The 17,765-nt window shown below is 42.5% G+C and overlaps 7 protein-coding genes across 7 annotated transcripts; 5 read left to right on the plus strand and 2 right to left on the minus strand.

The window, feature by feature from the left end:
- Positions 1-17: 17 nt before the first annotated feature.
- Positions 18-5,391, minus strand: LOC145696188 (uncharacterized). The gene is made up of 7 exons (XM_081773184.1): positions 5,307-5,391; positions 928-1,268; positions 811-876; positions 664-729; positions 408-619; positions 294-360; positions 18-250 (listed from the first exon to the last, which is right to left on the minus strand). The coding sequence occupies exons 1-7, from the start codon at positions 5,389-5,391 to the stop codon at positions 206-208; spliced, it is 882 nt and encodes a 293-aa protein (XP_081629310.1). The 3' UTR covers positions 18-205.
- Positions 5,392-5,547: 156 nt separating this feature from the next.
- On the minus strand, positions 5,548-9,430 carry LOC145697469 (calpain-7-like). The gene is given in 13 exon segments (XM_081774678.1): positions 5,548-5,843; positions 5,889-6,303; positions 6,368-6,641; positions 6,692-6,767; positions 6,877-7,023; positions 7,095-7,212; positions 7,269-7,358; positions 7,439-7,478; positions 7,481-7,524; positions 7,565-7,838; positions 8,005-8,217; positions 8,406-8,642; positions 9,362-9,430. Coding segments are annotated over 13 exon segments (2,109 nt in total). The 5' UTR covers positions 9,387-9,430; the 3' UTR covers positions 5,548-5,687.
- LOC145697468 (histone RNA hairpin-binding protein-like) lies at positions 8,739-9,358 on the plus strand. Its single transcript, XM_081774677.1, has 4 exons — positions 8,739-8,862; positions 8,904-9,000; positions 9,044-9,173; positions 9,221-9,358. Exons 1-4 carry the CDS (start codon positions 8,785-8,787, stop codon positions 9,315-9,317), a joined length of 402 nt encoding a protein of 133 aa, XP_081630803.1. The 5' UTR covers positions 8,739-8,784; the 3' UTR covers positions 9,318-9,358.
- A 423-nt stretch (positions 9,431-9,853) lies between the features above and the next one.
- On the plus strand, positions 9,854-12,050 carry LOC145700427 (splicing factor 1-like). The gene is made up of 9 exons (XM_081777695.1): positions 9,854-10,120; positions 10,170-10,310; positions 10,356-10,564; positions 10,609-10,752; positions 10,793-11,114; positions 11,159-11,282; positions 11,327-11,438; positions 11,481-11,635; positions 11,762-12,050. Exons 1-9 carry the CDS (start codon positions 9,858-9,860, stop codon positions 11,810-11,812), a joined length of 1,521 nt encoding a protein of 506 aa, XP_081633821.1. The 5' UTR covers positions 9,854-9,857; the 3' UTR covers positions 11,813-12,050.
- Positions 12,051-12,642: 592 nt separating this feature from the next.
- Positions 12,643-13,383, plus strand: LOC145698234 (large ribosomal subunit protein uL14m-like). Its single transcript, XM_081775436.1, has 4 exons — positions 12,643-12,852; positions 12,896-12,995; positions 13,042-13,254; positions 13,295-13,383. Exons 1-4 carry the CDS (start codon positions 12,643-12,645, stop codon positions 13,381-13,383), a joined length of 612 nt encoding a protein of 203 aa, XP_081631562.1.
- Positions 13,293-15,420, plus strand: LOC145700426 (U4/U6 small nuclear ribonucleoprotein Prp31-like). The gene is made up of 8 exons (XM_081777694.1): positions 13,293-13,401; positions 13,446-13,598; positions 13,644-13,903; positions 13,949-14,462; positions 14,513-14,653; positions 14,701-14,934; positions 14,978-15,087; positions 15,146-15,420. Exons 2-8 carry the CDS (start codon positions 13,476-13,478, stop codon positions 15,294-15,296), a joined length of 1,533 nt encoding a protein of 510 aa, XP_081633820.1. The 5' UTR covers positions 13,293-13,401; positions 13,446-13,475; the 3' UTR covers positions 15,297-15,420.
- Positions 15,407-17,761, plus strand: LOC145700425 (T-complex protein 1 subunit zeta-like). Its single transcript, XM_081777693.1, is given in 9 exon segments — positions 15,407-15,717; positions 15,892-16,076; positions 16,121-16,295; positions 16,337-16,642; positions 16,685-16,871; positions 16,915-17,024; positions 17,081-17,262; positions 17,304-17,400; positions 17,403-17,761. Coding segments are annotated over 9 exon segments (1,614 nt in total). The 5' UTR covers positions 15,407-15,452; the 3' UTR covers positions 17,510-17,761.
- Positions 17,762-17,765: the final 4 nt, after the last annotated feature.

The following is a 17,765-nucleotide window of genomic DNA, read 5'->3' on the forward strand; positions in this document are numbered from 1 at the left end:
ATAAATAAACTTTTTTAATTTATTTAATAATACGAGTTGAATATACAGTTTGAAAGAAGCTATTTTCAGAGAGACTGTGTCAGACTGGGAAACTACTTTTGATCTTTAAATATTTTTTCGTTGTTGTCGTTTTGACTCTAGAACTTTTAAACTAAGGAACTACTCGGCAGTGTGGCTGGACAACAATAATTTATTCTTCGTCGAGTTATTTGTGTGTCGAGTCCTGGGCTAGAGCGTTTTGCAGCATTGTCTGAAACATAGCTTAGAAATAGAACACTCGAATAGTTTCTAACCTGTAAAAGTGTGTTCAAAACAGGATTATTCTCGTTGTTTTCAACATCTGTTTCTCGTTTAGCTGATCTAAAGATGTTTGCTAGAGAAAATTAAACAAACATAGCCTCACTTACGTTTGCTCCGGAAGTAACGGATTGTAAGTGGCAGTATTTTGTTGAAGCTGGGTAATAGCTTGCAGGAGCTGGATTTGTGTCAACATTTGCCTAGTCTTTTCCAGATTATTTCCGCCCAAAGCAGATAGACTGTTCAAGAGGGATGGCTCAGGTGCCGGAGCGATTGGCTTGGTTTCAACTAGAGTTGGAAGACTGGAAACATCAGGAGATACCTTCAATAAAAGTCAGGGTAAAGAAAAAAACACTAGGGTGTTACCTCACGGGTGGAAGATTTCAAGTCGTTTTCAAAAACATAGCTTGGGTCGAAAGTTTTGATGATTTTCTGAAAAAACGGCGTCAGAAAAAAATATCATTTTAGATAATGGTATTAGTACCATATTCATGCTAATGTATTTGAAATTACCTTTAGTTGTTCTTTTTCGCGTGATTCTTTTTCAATATGCTCAGCTGTCTGTTGCAAAATAGTTGCCTAGGAATAAGTGTCACGCGCCGTTCGCAATTGGCATAATAAGATTGTTACCTTGGAGACTTTTTCGTTGGCGATGCAGGGCACTAGGCTCTTGAGCCTAGCGAAGCCGTCATTTATGCTTTGCATGCGGCGTCGCTCGTTGCAATTCGCGATTTCGCGCCGCGATTTTTTCTCATCGGTCAATGTTGGAGATTTCGAGGGTTCAGAGCTACTCGTGTTGAAGTTGATTAATGAGCTGAGGCCACTGGGAGTGGCGTCGGAGACAGCAGCGGCGTGGAAGTCCCCAAGAGAAGCGGAACGAGACTGGGGCGAGCCAGGGGCGATACGGGCATTTTTTGGGGACGCTCCCCCAGAGAGGGGTTCGTCCGCAGATCGTTTTGTCGCCAGATTGTCTGAAGATATAAATAAGTATTCAGCTATTTTCTTTACGAAGAATAATAATCAATAGAAAAATTTACCCCCTCTTTTCATCAACGTTCTCTTTGAAAAAATTAGCTAAGACTACATCTGTCTTTATTTAAGAAAAATCTCAGTGGATGCTCGTTTCGCGAAAAATGCGTTGCGTGTAGTGTTGCTTCTGACACGTTCTACTTGCGACGGCAATGGCCAAACAACATTCCGGCCCCGACGCGGCATTTTCTCGCTCAGCTGTTCGCCCGCCTCGGGCGTGTGCCGCATCGCGTTGGCATGGAGGCGAGCTGGCAAAGTCGGCCAAACTTGATTAAATTATTTAATGAAAAAAATATATACAAGAAAAAGCATATATTTAGAGGCAAGTTATCATATTTATTTGTCCGTCATTTCGATCAGCTGTTCATTTTTCCTATTAGCGCCTCGTTGGCATGGTGAGGCCACGCGAAATTAAATATGCAACGAAATTATATCTACAGCGAAACTATGGCTCCCGTTTTTATGAGACGATAGAGCAGTTTATCTATTTATCTGTTTGAACAGAAACAGCTGCCAAAGTGAAAATATTATGGTTCGGCGTGTTTGTATGAATATAGCTTTTACATTGTTTGGAATATACATTTAACAGCCCGAAACTTTTGAATCGTTTCTTGAAAAAAAACATATTTTATCTTGCCGTGATGGCCTTTTGATTATAGCCTGTCCACGCAGGTTGGCGTGACGAGCGCCGGGCTAGTTGCCGATTGATTTATGCAAAAGTAATTTCCGGGCATAAAATCGGCAACTCAAAAGAAAGGCGCTGGCGATCGGCCACCACCACCACCATGACGGGCGTGCAACATGTGTTTCACCGTCGTTTGGCGAGAATTACACCTGGGGCAGGGGCGAAGCAAGCAACTCAGCCGAAGCCGCAGCAGAGGCCCGCAACTCTGCTTGGGAAAAGAGGGAAGCGGGTTGCGGATATGATAAGTAAAAAGACGTGCGCGCTTGTGAACAATTATCAACGATCTTGTTCGAACAAATGAATTATTTCGAAGAATATTTTCAAATAAATTTCCTACCTAAAGCTTTCTTTTTGAAAAAAATGCGCGTGTTTAATTTAGCGATCTCTAAATTTCAGTTGGATCAGCCGCTCTGTGCTGGGGCGGATCATCCCAGCGGAGAATGAATTCATTATGGAGCAACCTGTTCAGGGGGGAATGATGTTAGTGATGTAGTGATCCAGTTAATTACGGCGAAATAGCGAGCCCTGCCTTTCATTGACTAACAGCCCTTTCAAACAGCTGATTGAAACGCACGCCATTCCTCCCGTGGGGACGACCACCTCGCGTTCGTCTAATCATCTTATTGAGCATAATAAATCATCCCCGGGCAGGTGCACTCTTTTTTGACATTGGAACTCAACGAGCTCCTTGAATTGAGCTGAAAATTGTGCTACCATATTCTTTGAAAGCTAAATGCATCGCACGTGATCTAGCATGAAAAAAGTAAAAATTATGAAACTGAATCAGTATGATTCGCCAAAGAACGATCCATAACTTTTAGTAACTTCATAATTAAGAAAAAGCTAATAGAATCGTAAGATGGCCATACCAACGCGCACTTCCGGCTTTGGCATTTCTCGTGGCGACAAATCTAAGGCTGCGAGGAATCATCGCCCTTTATGTTGCCTAAATATCGAAAATCCCAGGATGACCTTAAACCTCCAGTGATTACGGAAAATATTATGATGGCGGTGAGGTCTTTTTAGGTTTTTCTATGAGGGGTCGTATTTGGATATTTTCCCATGAAGACTGCAAGATCATTCTATTTCTATTGACTTTATATATTTTATGTAAAAAACAAAAATAAAATATTTTTAAAAATCGCTCATAATTTCCGCAAAAATATCAAGGTCAAAGTCATAAAAATTTCCTAAGATTTTCAATTTCTTTAAGAAAACACTCACCCGATCACTTGCTCTCTCTTAGAATAAAAAAAACAAAACGAACTCAATTGACAATTGTGAAGAGTGAACTCCAGCAGCTGTGTTGTGGAGTGGCGCGAGGTTCGAGTTCCGATCCGAGCAATTTTCTCTTTTTTGTTATTTTACGTTTCCTACTCGTTGAGTCAGCTGGGCGCCTAGCGAAAAAGTTGCAGCCCGTTACGTCGTAAACGGAGCTAATCGCCCGGCTGATCCAGTCGGATGATCCGTGTGTGGGGAAAGAGCTACTCTCTTGCCAATTATTACTACTCAAGTAGATGCTCTAGGAAGTCTCAGCTGAAAGCACTGGCGATAAGCGGAGCATTCTTTCATCTCTATTTTTCTCTTATCGTAAAATAATTACAAGATAAAATATGTATCCCCAGGTATTTAAATAAAAAAGTTACGTTATTTATAATTAGTATACCTGTTTGTGTAAAATCTCTCTGTTACTGTAGCAAAAATTGCTTCTGTTACTCTTGGAATGCAGCTGTTAAAATGGCGCTGCTTTACTGCTGGTGCTGGTGGTGGAGCTTATGGTGCTACCGGCTGGCCGTGGAGGTGGTGTGCTGGCCCACCGGCTGGCTGCTTTGGCGCTCAGGGTGAGGTGAAAATAGCGGGCAGGTGAGCGCCGCGTCCCTCACAGCTGGGCCACGGCCAGATTTCAACCTTTTCCGCACGCTGTCCTGGACCTTGCCCGCCGGGCACGCTCAATACTGTCCACTTTACTAGCTATTAATTCTTCTAATACATTTATGTCGACTATAAGCTTGATAATTATGCCATAAATCAAAGTACAAGTCAGTCCGTAGCTGCTAGTGAAGGAATTCTGACTGTAAAACACAGAATGGTGCACCTACGCGTGGCTACTACACCTTGTCCGAGCGATTAACACCACCTGTTCTGTGCACTGCCCCTCGCACTAGCCACCCTCCACCACCAGCCGTTTTCGCTTTTCGCCAAAACACGAATCATTAAGCGCCAAATATGCCCAAATTTCGCGCAATTACGTGCGCATTTTTCATTCAATCAAACCATTTTTGATAGAAAAATTGAATTATAAATACTCAAAAATATTGAAAAATAAAACCCAAGATTCAAAAAATTAAACCACTGATTCTTACCTTCAGGACACTGAACCATGCAGTAATAATTCCATCTAGGATCAGTTGCGACTCTACTAGGAGTCCAAATCACGGATTCAACTCTATCATGCGATCTTGAGCCCTCAAGACGGCCTTGTTGGAGATGTTGGAATCGAGTCGCATGAAAATGGGAAATAGAACCGTTTTGTCGCATATTTTGATGCATAAAGTGGTGATTTGAAAGTGGAATTGTCATCTAATTATTATGTTCCCTTTATTTATATATTTGTTCTTTAAAAAAGGCATCAGTGCCGAACGCACAAGAGCGCAACCCGCATCGGCGCTACAGAGATACATATGATCACGTCAGGTAGCATGCGCCATTTTTTCGGAAAGACTCTTATCCCCCCATCTTAGGATGGAACAATGCTAGAAAATGTTATCACACATGTTATAAATATAGAAATATTTCATGAACAGATTTTCATATACCGCTGAGCCCAAGCTACGGAAATGTTTGGAATCTTGATTTATAAAAAATTAAAGCCTTTGCACTCGAATAATCTGAAATGTGCGTCTTTATTGAAGACTCTTCAACCGAGAAAGTGTCAACGGGTATAGATTCGATACTATAGATACCGAAAAGATGTATTTTTATGTCATGATTTACTTCTTATGTAAAAATCTCATCATATGCTGTTTTGCCTGAAAGACTGACCATGATCATCACTGATGATTTGTGACGCAGATGGTCGGCTTTATAACGGAAATCGATCTTTCATTGTAAATGACGGCCAGTCAACCGATGGAATTTTCCTTCCACCAGGAGTTTTTCTTACCGGGCAGCTTGCCCTGACCTCCTCCTACCAAACATAAATCCCTAACAGCTGTAGCATACTGCAGCGCAAATTGTGGAAAGTGTACATAAGTAGATACGGATTTTTGCCCATAAAAATTCGACGACAAATTACCTTTTCTTCCTGACTTCACTGTAACAATGAATTTCGCTATGTAGTCAATTGTTTCGGTATTAATTCTCTCCTGCTTTCGTTTCATTTTCTCGTTTATCTGACTACTCTTACTGCAAGAAGCAAATCTAGCAAAAATAGGAACGCTCTAGAGAAACAGCTGCTCATATCGAATGTTTTTGAGATGCTGAAGCAACACATGTTGATACCTCATCGTTCTTACTTACAAGAAGGAACAGCACAATTTAAATCAATAAGATAATGTTCATTTATCTGTGAATAAGAGCGGAAGAATGATGGAACTTTAAATTTTGGGACTTAATAAAGTTTTGTATAAGTGGATAAGTAACTCGGAATTGAAGATTTTCAGCAATCACAATGGAATCATAGAAGAAATTGCATGTCGGAACTGATGTCAAGGAAGAATGGTCCATGCTCGCTTTTGTTGAATGTTGAGCATCGAATTTGATAAGTTCCAGGATCAAGCTGAGTTTTGAGGACGGAGTAACCCGAACGGTAGCTGCCAGAATCATCCAGTTTCTATGGAAAGAAAGATGAGATCGGGATGTAGAATATTCTGCCCACCTTTTCTGATAGATCTTCAAGCTGTATTTGTACAGAATACTGTTTCGGTGCTCTTATTTCGAACAAGACGGTACACTTCGAACAGATGGTTAATTTAGTAACGGGGTTAGAGCCATAGGTATCTCGGTTATTTTGGCATCCTCCAGCATTAGACGAGTTCCATTCAGATTTGATCCGTTTGGAATGAGTGAAGTTATCCTTCAGCTCCTTCAAACTGAATTTCACATTGGCGTAAGCCGTGAGGGTGAAGTCTATGTCATGATTTTTCTCATATTCTGAAACGATAATCGTGTATTTTTCGGGAGCTGAACTTATGGAAACGGGGAGCTTCGCAAGGTAGAATGGTGAATTGATTCTGATACCATCTAGGACTTTTGTTCCTGAAGTTGGGAGATAGAGTCGTTCGCCGTTATTCCTAAATTTGATGATTCATTGGACATAATTGAAGAGTGATAGAACAAGTGCAAAGTCTTATTTACTTGTAAACAATGAGTGTAATAAAATCCTTATTCTCGGCGAAATCATCCTTCTCGGTGATATGCCGACTGAGGAGAAGCCAGACCATTGTGTCAACAGAAGCATCAACGGTCAGCAAATACTGAGGATTGTTCGCAAAAGAGTAAAGATCCTTCTTCGGCCCCTGTGGCCAGGTTCCATGAAATTTTCGGTCGAACTTGAAAAGAGAGGTATTCCATGAAAGATAACAGACGTCGAAATATATGATTAGATCATTCCACTCGATCCAGAACACTCCTGAGAAAAAAAATGATCAATTTTTTATGTAATAATGAACTAAAAAATACCCTGGTCGTCGGCAGCAGCTGCTTTCGGATCATAGTTTAGGGCATGCTTCATTTCTGGAGTCCATCTGGTAGTATCCTACAAACAGAAATTTACGCAAATACTGAGTCATCGTATCGGCGATGGTTGAAAATTATCAACACGTTAGCATATGCTAACATGCCTACAGCATGGAGTACGATATTACCTGATAGGAATATTTGCCCTTCCAGCTTCTCTCAGCCCAAGGATTTTTCAGCTTCACAAATCGCAGATTACCCACTTGCCTTAAATCTAGCAGGGCATACGCATGAGTCGGTACAAGTCCCGATTTCTCTTCCAAATCTGTTTCAGGGTATAAAATCAATTACGTAACCTAAGCCCGTCAAAACTACTTTAGATTGAATAACCTAAATCTGAGGATAGTCTTCCTGTCGCCATTGTTGCTAGCACATGCCCACTCCCCATTCTTGTTTTGAGCATCGTGAAAAACCGGCCTTCGTCATTAACGGTTTCACTCAGAGATTTCCTCTCAGGAATCCACCTGAACCGGTTAAAATAAATCGATGCTGACGTCAAATGGAAAAAAAGAGCTCTTACCCTGTAAGAGCATGAAGATCGATGCTTGAATTGGATCCGGGAAAATCGTAACCACCCATCACTTTCAAATAAGCCTTTTCTAACAAGCTGTACGAAGGATTTACTTACTTTCCACTTAAAAAAGTTTCCAGTGATCACAAATATGTAAGCATAAGTATATTCCTTTCCTGACCCAAAGTTCAGCTTTATCTTTCGAATAGGACGTCAGAGTCTCCCACCCTGGTCAAAGGGGAACCGGGTGTCCACCTCAACGAGTCTAATGAAACGTTAGAAGGCACTTTGTTAACTGGACAAACCTCCAGCATCCATTGATATGAAGTCGAACACAATACTTGCCATAAGGGTTCAAAACTGGCTTGCGCTCACGATTCTGTGGGAAGAGCGAGTTGGTGATGATCTGCGTGTGGAATTTGTTCTCGTAGCCGGCCGACAGAATCATGGCTGACACAAATGAACAGTCAGAAACCAACGTTTGCGTCACATTGCGAGGAGATACTTTATTCACCACTGTCGCGTTCGGAATGTAGTCTTCAGCATGAGCCCAGCCGGCCAAACGTTTAACTTGTTTAGCTGTTGAAGGGTAGGTAGTATATCTCAGATATAATATCTGCATTAGTGGAATCTATGATTTTGAAATTCAAAATTTGAATCATTAATCCAGTCATGGGATCACGAGTCGGAGCATTGACGAACTTTTTTTCAACTTTCCTTTCGCAACAAGAACGTACCCCTTTGCCTGAAAGGTCCAAAATTCCATCAGAGTCCTTCCATCGCCCGTTTCCGCTTAGATTAGCATAGCTAGCATCAGCTGGGAAGAATGGAACGAATTTCTTGCCGTTAATAAAGCTGCTTCGACGCAAAACGGCTATCTCATCCGCGGAAAGCTTCGAGGAGTCGTCAATTTTATTCGAAGGAGGAGAAAAGGGTGAGCACGCCTCTTGGTGATTCCCTCTGCTGGCTGAAAGTTAAATCGGAATAAGGTGAAGTTCAACTGTTGAACAACAGGTGTTGAGTTAGCCGGGTTTTTTAATAAAAAATAGCATAAAATGCATAATTTGTGTGCTGAAAAATCATGTGCTTTTTAACAATGGTTTCCATCGTCGATATTTACTCTTTCGAGTTTTCGATTAGCCATGCCTTGATTGCGGTTAGTAATAAATGGTTCATTTCTACCAGCAGGAGCACTTTTCATCGCTTTGCGCAACTCTAAACTGCGTTCCAAGCAGTGGCGCTCCCATTTTTCATATTTCGCGATTGAAGCAGGATTTTTTCGCTTCGCCAAATTGAATTTCTTCGCTGCATTGTCATACAGGGCGAAGGCGTTGGGGGCGTTTTTCTCATCGGCGGATATTGCTGCTTCCAGCAGCTTTTTGGCTTTTCTAGAACTCAGAAACGGAAGACCATAAGACATCGCATATCGGGGTCTGTAATTCTTCTAAAGCGGGTATCATGTCTGCAAGATCTTGAAGAGATAGCTGACCTAAACCAAAAACGAGCCGAAGGTATTTACGCTAGCATGAGTTCAAATCACAAAAACCCATTTCTGACCGACACGGAAAAAGAAACAGACCCAGAGGTCCTGAAACGAAGAGAGGTAACAGAATCCACTAGAGCAGATACTTCACATCCCTTTAGAAACAGATTGAATACGGGAAAATAACTGAAAGATATCAAGAATATATTGAAGCTGTTCCTAAGAACGAACGAAAATACTGGCAGCCAAGAACTCCCAGTAAGAATAAGATTATTGACTGTGAAAATATACTTTCGCTTAGAAAAAGACCAGGTCACTCCTCGACGAATTTTCGACGGAGAAGTTCAGGCCTGGAAGAAGAAATTGCACTACTGGAATGATAAGGATGAGTGTACCAAAATAATTCCGAAAGGAAAGGGTGCTGGGAGAAAGTAAGCAATTCTAGTGTTGGCTAAATTTACTATTTTTTTTCTTTTAGACGCGAATGGAAGCCAAAAGATTCATCGCCCGAGGAAGAAAAATCTGCAAAACGTCAGAAATATCCGTCCGAAAGAAATGATGATCGAAAACTTTAAATTTTCTGCCCCGAAAACACAAAATAGAGTTTCTAGTTCCATTCCTTCGATTTCTTCAGCACTCTTCATTTTCTATTTTCTCACTCGCGCATCATTCTGAACAAATTAATATCAAAATATCAGTCAAATGGCATAAAAACGCATCAAATTAATAATTGATAATATTGACTGTAGTTCCGAAGTCCCCGTTGCTGTGCGTTTGCGCGCGCTTTTCAAAATCGGCCACCGCCGATTGGCTCAGCTCGCCAAGGATCAATTTTTCGAGACTTTTTCCAGAGACACCTTCGATATCTCCTCTGTTTTACGCAGAAATCGTTCATATCATATGATTGACAAATCAAAATTATATTCACCAAATCCGGGTGAAAATGACAAAGATAAGAATGATGTTATATCATTTTGTCTATTTTGACCATTTATCGGCGGAATTATTATATAAAATGTAAATTTATCGCGGATATCCTGTTTCCTGATGCTGATTAGAGTCAGATGACCGAGTTGCGTGATGTTACATAAATAAAAACGGAATTTTTCAGACAAATGTCGGTGGCACCGAAACGGTCGCGTTTCTCCGACCGTCCGGAAGATTCCGGCGTCGGTGGAAAAGTCGCAAAGACAGAGTCAACTCCGAGTTGGTTGAAACCATCATCCGGATCCGATTCGCTCCCTTCTTCTGGCTCTAACAATGCCTTGGCGCTCATGCCTCTTTCTGGCGGTCTTTTGCCGAAACCGGACAAGCCAAAGTTGACTAAAGAAGAAAGAAGAGCGCTTAGGAAGAAGAAATGGTCGACAGATACTGTCAGGTAGCTTTTTTCTTTCAAGACCATTTCTGGATATTCTGGAATATTCTAGCATTACTGGTATTTCTACAAACATGCCATCAGATCTCACCCCCGAGCAACAAAAGATCTACATAAAACAGCTCGAAATCGAAGAAATCACAAAGAGACTGAAGTCAAATGATCTTGGCATTCCAGCTGATCCTACTCAACGGTAAAAAATCATTGCTTACAGGCTTTTTACTAGCATGATTTTTAGCTCTCCGTCTCCCGAGCCGGTGTATTCATCAGATGGAAAACGACTGAACACGAGAGAAATCCGAACAAAGAGAAAGTTAGAGGATACGAGACATCAACTTATTACTCAGATGAAGGAGCTCAATCCTCACTACATGCCGCCAAGCGACTACAGAGCGCCCAATGTGAGGGTTCAAGAAAGAGTGCTCATTCCGCAAGATGAGCATCCAGGTATACCTTAATTTTTTTGCTTATTCTTAACTCTCGTTTGTCAGGAATCAATTTTGTTGGCTTGCTCATCGGCCCACGAGGAAATACTTTGAAGAAAATCGAAACAGAACATCAATGCAAGGTCATGATCAGAGGAAAAGGATCGGTGAAAACGCAGAGCCAGAGCTTTATCTCCCGTCCTCTACCAGGTACACAAAAGAACTAAACCCTGAATCTACGACTTTTCAGGCGAGGATGAGCCTCTTCATGCTTTGATTTCTGCGAATTGCCAGACATCAGTAGAAGATGCGATCAGAACGATCCGACAGATCATCAAGGACGCGATTGAAAACCCAGAAGGACAAAATGACTTGCGAAAGACGCAGTTGATGGAGCTTGCTCGACTCAACGGCACCTTGAGAGAAGGCTTCGAACCAAAGGAGAACTCCTGGCTCAAACCTGAGAATCAAACGATCACGAACCAGTTGGTTTGCACTAAGTGTGGTGGAAGGGGACATATTTCCGGCGATTGTCGATCTGGCCATACTGGAAACGAGAAGCTTGTCAATAGGTAAAAATCCCGGGGAACTTCAATGATCATTGTTTCATTCGTAGAGCGATGGATACCGAATACGAGGCACTCATGGCGGAACTCGGAGGCGGAAAGAAAGGACCATTGTCACAGCCACGTAGTGGATTTTCAACTCAAAACTTCCACGGAACTGCTAACATTCAACGAGTAAGCGTAAAACATCATCGAGCCTGTACTCATCTTCCATTTAGCTTGATACTCCTCAGCAGCAGTATCAACAATCGTCTGGCTACGGTTCTGGACGGGACTTTAGTGGTGGTTCGCGAGACAATGGAGCGTCTGGATGGTCGAATAATCCTGCAGGTAAGACAGACTATTCTTCGAGCACATGTTATGTTTTTGTAGACATTTACAACCGTGGACCTCAAGCCGCCGGGGCATACGGCGGAGCTAGCGGTGGTGGAGGCTCTGGCTTGGTGACTCCTGACCAGTATAAAGCCCAAAAGACCCAAATGAATCCTAACGACCCGATGCAGCAACAAATGATGATGATGAATATGGTAACAGCATATACATAACCTATATGATTATGAACACGCTTACCACTAATCGTTTAGCGTTAAGAGACCTCCATCTCAGCAGCTATAAATTAAAGAAATCTTGAACCCCTTCTTAAAAAATTCTAGATGATGGGCATGCAGGGACAAATGCCACCCCCACCTCCGCCACCAGAATAATCTAACAATAACTCCGTCTCCATCCTCTTTAGCTCGACAAGGATCGTCACTTTGGAAGAAGAAATTCTAACCAAATATTCTCATTTACTGTTTTAGGTTTTTAAATTGTTCTAACCTAAAAGTTTTTTTAGCTCAATCCAGTGTATAGGTTCCATTTCATCACTCTTGCATCATTTACTTTTTGTTAACCTTTAGGGCGTCCTTTTGATGATGCGGATAAAAAACGTCAGCAACTCTGGCTGTTCAAATTTTTTTACAGATGAAACTTTGACTTTCACGCGTTTTTTAAATAATAATGTTCGTTTTGAGGCTCCTAAAAGGATATCTCATTTTTCCATCTTTTAGCTATTAAACTAGTTTAATAACTTATTGATAACCTGAGTCAATGAAGTCAGGTCTTATGATGGTATAAACTCCCCTTTGAATGTCCCACATTTGACTCCTTTAGCTCAATTTACGTTACGTCACCTTAACGCGTCGCTTTTCTTCATAACTTATTTTAGATCTAACAGATTCAGTACCGTAGTGTTGAGTCAACTCGTATGGCAGCTGTTGAACTGGTCTGAGCAAGAGTCCGGAACGACCTTCAGTTGGTAGGAAATCTAAATATTCTGTCAGACATTATTTACTTTAAGGCGCCGCTGTACATCTGTTCATACCGGACTGCTCGTTTGTGGATTATTTTCTGTAGGGTTTTAACAGTGCTCAAGCCAAACTGCTAGACAGATCCCTCCACGCAAACATCTTGAATTTTTGTCTCCGGGGTCACGGGAGACGGCCTGAGCGCTGCTAAGACCAGTCGACGGGAATCTAACAGTTCTCGTCTCAGAATGATACGTTCCGTCGGTGCGGCCGCCATACGATGCTCTGCCACGAGGCAATTCTCATCGTCACAGACGGCTAGCTATTATAAACTCGACAACTTTGGTCGTCCGCTGAATCAAATCCCCGAGTGGATCGATGAAGGTGTTGCGTTGCCTTTTCCCGGTGCTCAAACGACTATAAGATCGCAGAAATTCAAAAAGCAGTTCCGTAAAAATGTAAATATAGATTTGGTCTACCTGAAATTTATATTTATTCTAGTCTGTCGTCCGAACTTCTGGATTGAACATCGTCGACAACTCAAAATACAGCGCGAATCAGCAAGAAACGGAGCCTCGTTTTGTAAGCAGCTACCGTAAACGTAAGCTGCCGTCATCAACCCTCATCACTCATGTCATTTTCAATAGAAAGACGATACAATAACGGAACAGTTGGGGATTTAGTCTTGGTATCAGTTGGGGCAGAATTCAAACGAGGGCTGATAATTGGAATGTCGAAGCATCACAAAACTTTCAGACCATATTTTGATAAGAATAATGTTGTTTTATTGAACGACGATGGATCACCCGCTGGCACGCGAATTTTAGCGCCTGTTCCATCTTGGTTCAAAGATCCCAAAGGTGAAGTAACCCCTCAAAATCAATTTAATAAGTCTTTTAGAAATAAAACGAATCGAAGCACAAGGACAAGTCTGTAATATGGATGTACAAATGAATAAATTAATCGCCATCACTGGCACCTTCATCTAAATACACTCACACAACAAGGTTGTACAATCTTTCTTATAAAATTGACGTTCGTTGTTATTCAGACAAAGCGTCGCCTGTAGGTCGAGACGAAAATGGCAACGTTGGCCGATGAATTTCTCGCTGATTTGGAGGACGATGAAGAAGATGTCATCGATGAGATGGAGTTGGAAAACGCCCAGAGTTCTGGAGTTAAAAGCGAGCCCGGTGCTGTTAAGGTGAATGCGGCAGCATGGATGCCGTATAACTAACGGTAAATCTAGACGGAACCAGACGTAAAAATGGAAAATGTCCAGAGCATCGACGACATTGACTCGGTAACTAACCTCCTACAATCATCAGAATTCCATGATTACATGGCTCAAATCAAGGAAAGAGTCGGTGAAAATCCAAAGCCGTGGTTCGGTCTTATTGAACAGAATCCGGAGTATCTTTTGGTTGTCAAAGCCAATGAGCTCTGTTCTAAGATTGATGATGAGATTGCAGTTGTTCATAAATTCGTACAGGACATGTACGCTGCGAGGTAAGTCTAAGCTCGAGCAAATTCCTTCGATAACAATGCCGCTAGATTTCCAGAGTTGCCAGAAACCATCCCCGAGCCTTCTGTTTACCTTAAAACCGTGGCAATTCTTGGAAACGACATCGAAGCCGGGATCAAAAAGCTCGGAGACGTCCTCTCCTCTCAGACAATTCTTATTGTAACTGTCACAGCGTCCACAACTTCAGGAGTCAAAATAGAAGAAGAAAAACTCGGACCCCTTCGTCGAGGCTGCGAAGTAGGCACGCAACTTTGTGAAGCGAGAGAACTCATCCTTGAATTTGTCGAGTCCAGAATGGAATTCATTGCCCCGAACGTCTGCCGCATCGTGGGCCCTGGAATCGCAGCGAAGGTGACTGCTCAAGCTGGTGGAATGACGGCCTTGACGAAAATGCCGGCTTGTAATATCATGCTGCTGGGGAAAGAAAAGAAATCATTGCAGGGCTTCTCGAAACTCAACATGTTGCCGAACACTGGATTCGTCTTTTATGCTAAACTTGTCCAAGATCTGCCGCCTGAGTTTAGAAAGAAAGCTGCCAAATTGGTGAGTCATGCAAAAATTTGTGAAACAATCGAACGTAACAAAAAATTTAGGTCGCGTCCAAACTCACTCTTGCGGCACGGGTGGATTGTTTTCACGAAGCCGAAGACGGCTCAGTCGGAAAGAATCTGCTAGAGCAAATTTATGAAAAGTTCGACAAATGGCAAGAGCCTCCACCAGTCAAGCAGACAAAGGTGAAGATATTGTGTATCCGGCCAGTATTTTATTGATTATACCTTAGGCTTTGCCAGTTCCACTTGAAGCTCCACGCAAAAAGCGAGGAGGTCGCAGAGCCCGGAAGATGAAAGAGCGAATGGGCATTACAGACATGCGTAAATTGGCAAATCGAGTCAATTTCGGCGAGATCGAAGATGACGTTAATCAAATGAACATCGGCGAAGGTCTCGGCGCGCTCAACGCGAAGGGTGGTGCTAGCGGAAAAGTTAGAACCGCAGCCGTTGACAAGAAAACACAGGTGAGTGTCTACTCGACTGCACATCCTTACCCCTTTTCTTTAGGTCCGGATTTCTAAAGCACTCCAGCAAAAACTCGCGAGAAACAACGCTGCGATGAACTCAAGCGGCTTAGCTTCAGTTTTTCCATCTGGAGGGAGGACAACTGTTGGAAGGTAAGCATCACTGTTTCTCCTTACGGTACAAATTATCTGAGATTAACCTCTGATTCAGAGACAACGCAAATGGTATGGCATCATCAGTTGCGTTTACCCCACTCAAGGGACTCGAGATCATCAATCCCAACGCCTGTGAAAAACGAGAAGAGTCAAACAAGTATTTCTCTGATGAAAGCGGTTTCACATCGATCAAGCCTAAAATTTAAAATTCTAATCATACTGCCATTTGATTTCTACGTATTATTGAAACTCCCCGTCCAAAAAGAATTCAAGCTATATTTTCTAGAATTATTTGTCTCCTACAATCATGCTACTGTCAAAAAGCTCAGATTCACTCTTTTCAGCCAAGAGATTAGTTCAGAATGGCCGCTATAAAGAACTTGAACCCAAAAGCCGAGCTTGCTCGAAATCACCAGGCCCTTGCCATCAATATTTCCGCCGCTCGTGGTCTGCGCGATGTCATGAAGACCAACCTCGGCCCCAAGGGAACGATGAAAATGCTCGTTTCCGGCGCTGGCGACATCAAATTGACAAAGGACGGCAATGTGCTTTTGAATGAGATGCAAATCCAGTCACCTCCTGCTATGCTCATCGCCAAGTGCGCTACTGCTCTTGATGACACTGTCGGTAGGTTATAACTAGACTGTTTTTTTTTTATTACACATTGACAATTTGACATTGTAAATTTGCGCAAATCTTAGCAGAATTACGTTATTGGCATCTTCGGGTTTCGACTGTGAGGATGTTGATGACGCCATGGGACATGGCACTCTGAACGTTATAAGTGACCTTTAATTATAGGCGACGGAACTTCTCAGCTTATTTGCTTCATTGGCGAGCTTCTGAAGCAAGCTGATGGACATATCGCTGATGGAGTTCATCCGAGACTCATCAACGATGGCTTCAGACTCGCATCTGTTGAGGCTAAAAAGGCGCTTGAAATTATCGCTGAAAAGAAGGAAATCAATCGAGACCTCCTCCTTCAGGTACAGTTCACCCAAAAAAACAATGATGCTACTTCTTTTTCTAGGTCGCAAGAACGAGCCTTCGAACAAAACTTGATGCAGAGCTCTCTGAGAAGCTGACAGAAGCTGTTGTCGATGCTATCCTAGCTATCCAGAAAGAGGGTGAGGAGATCAACCTTCACATGGTCGAAATCATGGAAATGCAGCACAGATCTGCCATGGACACTCAACTCATCAAAGGTTTGCGAATGCTACCTACTAGCATTGATTATTCTAAATAGGTCTCGTTCTCGATCACGGAGCTCGACATCCCGACATGCCAAAGCGAAGTGAAAAGTGCTTTATTCTTGCCGCCAATGTCTCCCTCGAGTACGAAAAAACCGAGGTCAACTCTGGCTTCTTCTACAAAACCGCTGAGGAGCGAGAAAAGCTCGTCAAGGCCGAGCGTGCTTTCACCGATCAAAAAGTGCAGAAAATAATCGATTTCAAGAAACAGGTCTGCAAAGACGAAGGCGAGGGTGAAGCCTCCTTCATCTTGATCAACCAGAAGGGTATCGACCCCATCTCTCTTGATGCGCTTGCCAAAGGTTAGGTCTTCAATGCTTTCAAAACTTGACTTTTACTTTCAGAAAACATTGTTGCTCTACGACGAGCCAAGCGACGTAACATGGAGCGATTGGCACTCGCTTGTGGTGGACATGCTCAGAATTCGGTCGATGACCTCACTCCTGACTGCCTTGGAAAAGCTGGACTCGTTTACGAAGCTGTCTTGGGCGAGAACAAATTTACTTTTGTCGAGGATTGTGTCAACCCACAGTAAGTCCAGAAGTTTCTTTATGAAACTGAACTTCTATTCAAGGTCTGTCACTCTTCTGATCCGAGGTCCCAACCGACACACCATTGCACAGATCAAAGATGCCATTCGAGATGGTCTTCGAGCGGTCAAAAACTGCATTGATGACAAGCAAGGTACATTTCGAATCAGAATTTTTGATATAGATAATCAGCCGTTAAACCATCTTTAGTCGTTCCTGGAGCCGGTGCCTTCGAAATCGCTTGTCACCAGCATTTGATCGAGTACTCCAACACCGTCAAAGGTCGACAGGCTCTTGGTGTCCGGGCCTTTGCCGAGGCGCTTTTGGTTGTTCCCAAGACTTTGGCGAACAACTCTGGTCACGATCCAATGGATGTTGTCGTTACTCTCCAGGTATGCATATTCATTGATAGTCATTTCTAATGCTGCTTCAGTCAGAAACACGAATGAATAAAGAGGCGATGGGCGTTGATCTTCAAACAGGCGAAGCAATCATCCCTGGTGATGAGGGCATTTGGGACAACTATTGCGTCAAAAGCAGATTCTCGACTCCGCGACCGTCATCTCCGAGCACTTCCTCCTCATCGATGAGATCATGCGAGCCGGTTTAGCGACGCTCAAGGCTGGCCCAGCCCAGTGATTACAGTAAATTGTACTGTAATCACAGTGCCTTAGAGTTTTCCACTACAAAACTTACACCGTCTACTTCACTTTCACCGATGACCTGTCTGTCTACTACGCGTTAGATTTTTATTTACTACTATACCAATTCAATTCCATCTTTTCTTAGAATATTGAAAACTTCCTGAACATGTACCTTTATTAGTTCAATACACTTGTTTTTTGTCCAAAATACTTTAAAATTGCTGTATAAAAACTGCTATTTTAAAAATTAT

This window comes from Oikopleura dioica, chromosome 2 (genome assembly GCF_907165135.1).
Source record: "Oikopleura dioica chromosome 2, OKI2018_I68_1.0, whole genome shotgun sequence".
Taxonomy (NCBI): Eukaryota; Metazoa; Chordata; class Appendicularia; order Copelata; family Oikopleuridae; genus Oikopleura; species Oikopleura dioica.

Excerpts from the sequence above, each read along its gene's own strand:
- LOC145696188 (XM_081773184.1), bottom strand. The coding sequence starts at position 5,391 with ATGAAACGAAAGCAGGAGAGAATTAATACCGAAACAATTGACTACATA. Across the intron at positions 620-663 it reads TGAAATCTTCCACCCGTGAG|GTATCTCCTGATGTTTCCAG; the intron begins GTAACACCCTAG and ends CTTTTATTGAAG. Across the intron at positions 251-293 it reads TTTTGAACACACTTTTACAG|ACAATGCTGCAAAACGCTCT; the intron begins GTTAGAAACTAT and ends GCTATGTTTCAG.
- LOC145697468 (XM_081774677.1), top strand. The coding sequence starts at position 8,785 with ATGAGTTCAAATCACAAAAACCCATTTCTGACCGACACGGAAAAAGAA. Across the intron at positions 8,863-8,903 it reads AGGTCCTGAAACGAAGAGAG|AAACAGATTGAATACGGGAA; the intron begins GTAACAGAATCC and ends ACATCCCTTTAG. Across the intron at positions 9,001-9,043 it reads CTGGCAGCCAAGAACTCCCA|AAAAAGACCAGGTCACTCCT; the intron begins GTAAGAATAAGA and ends ACTTTCGCTTAG.
- LOC145700427 (XM_081777695.1), top strand. The coding sequence starts at position 9,858 with ATGTCGGTGGCACCGAAACGGTCGCGTTTCTCCGACCGTCCGGAAGAT. Across the intron at positions 10,565-10,608 it reads TCCGCAAGATGAGCATCCAG|GAATCAATTTTGTTGGCTTG; the intron begins GTATACCTTAAT and ends CTCGTTTGTCAG. Across the intron at positions 10,753-10,792 it reads TATCTCCCGTCCTCTACCAG|GCGAGGATGAGCCTCTTCAT; the intron begins GTACACAAAAGA and ends ACGACTTTTCAG.
- LOC145698234 (XM_081775436.1), top strand. The coding sequence starts at position 12,643 with ATGATACGTTCCGTCGGTGCGGCCGCCATACGATGCTCTGCCACGAGG. Across the intron at positions 12,996-13,041 it reads TGTAAGCAGCTACCGTAAAC|AAAGACGATACAATAACGGA; the intron begins GTAAGCTGCCGT and ends CATTTTCAATAG. Across the intron at positions 13,255-13,294 it reads TTGGTTCAAAGATCCCAAAG|AAATAAAACGAATCGAAGCA; the intron begins GTGAAGTAACCC and ends TAAGTCTTTTAG.
- LOC145700426 (XM_081777694.1), top strand. The coding sequence starts at position 13,476 with ATGGCAACGTTGGCCGATGAATTTCTCGCTGATTTGGAGGACGATGAA. Across the intron at positions 13,904-13,948 it reads CAGGACATGTACGCTGCGAG|ATTTCCAGAGTTGCCAGAAA; the intron begins GTAAGTCTAAGC and ends CAATGCCGCTAG. Across the intron at positions 14,463-14,512 it reads GAAAGAAAGCTGCCAAATTG|GTCGCGTCCAAACTCACTCT; the intron begins GTGAGTCATGCA and ends CAAAAAATTTAG.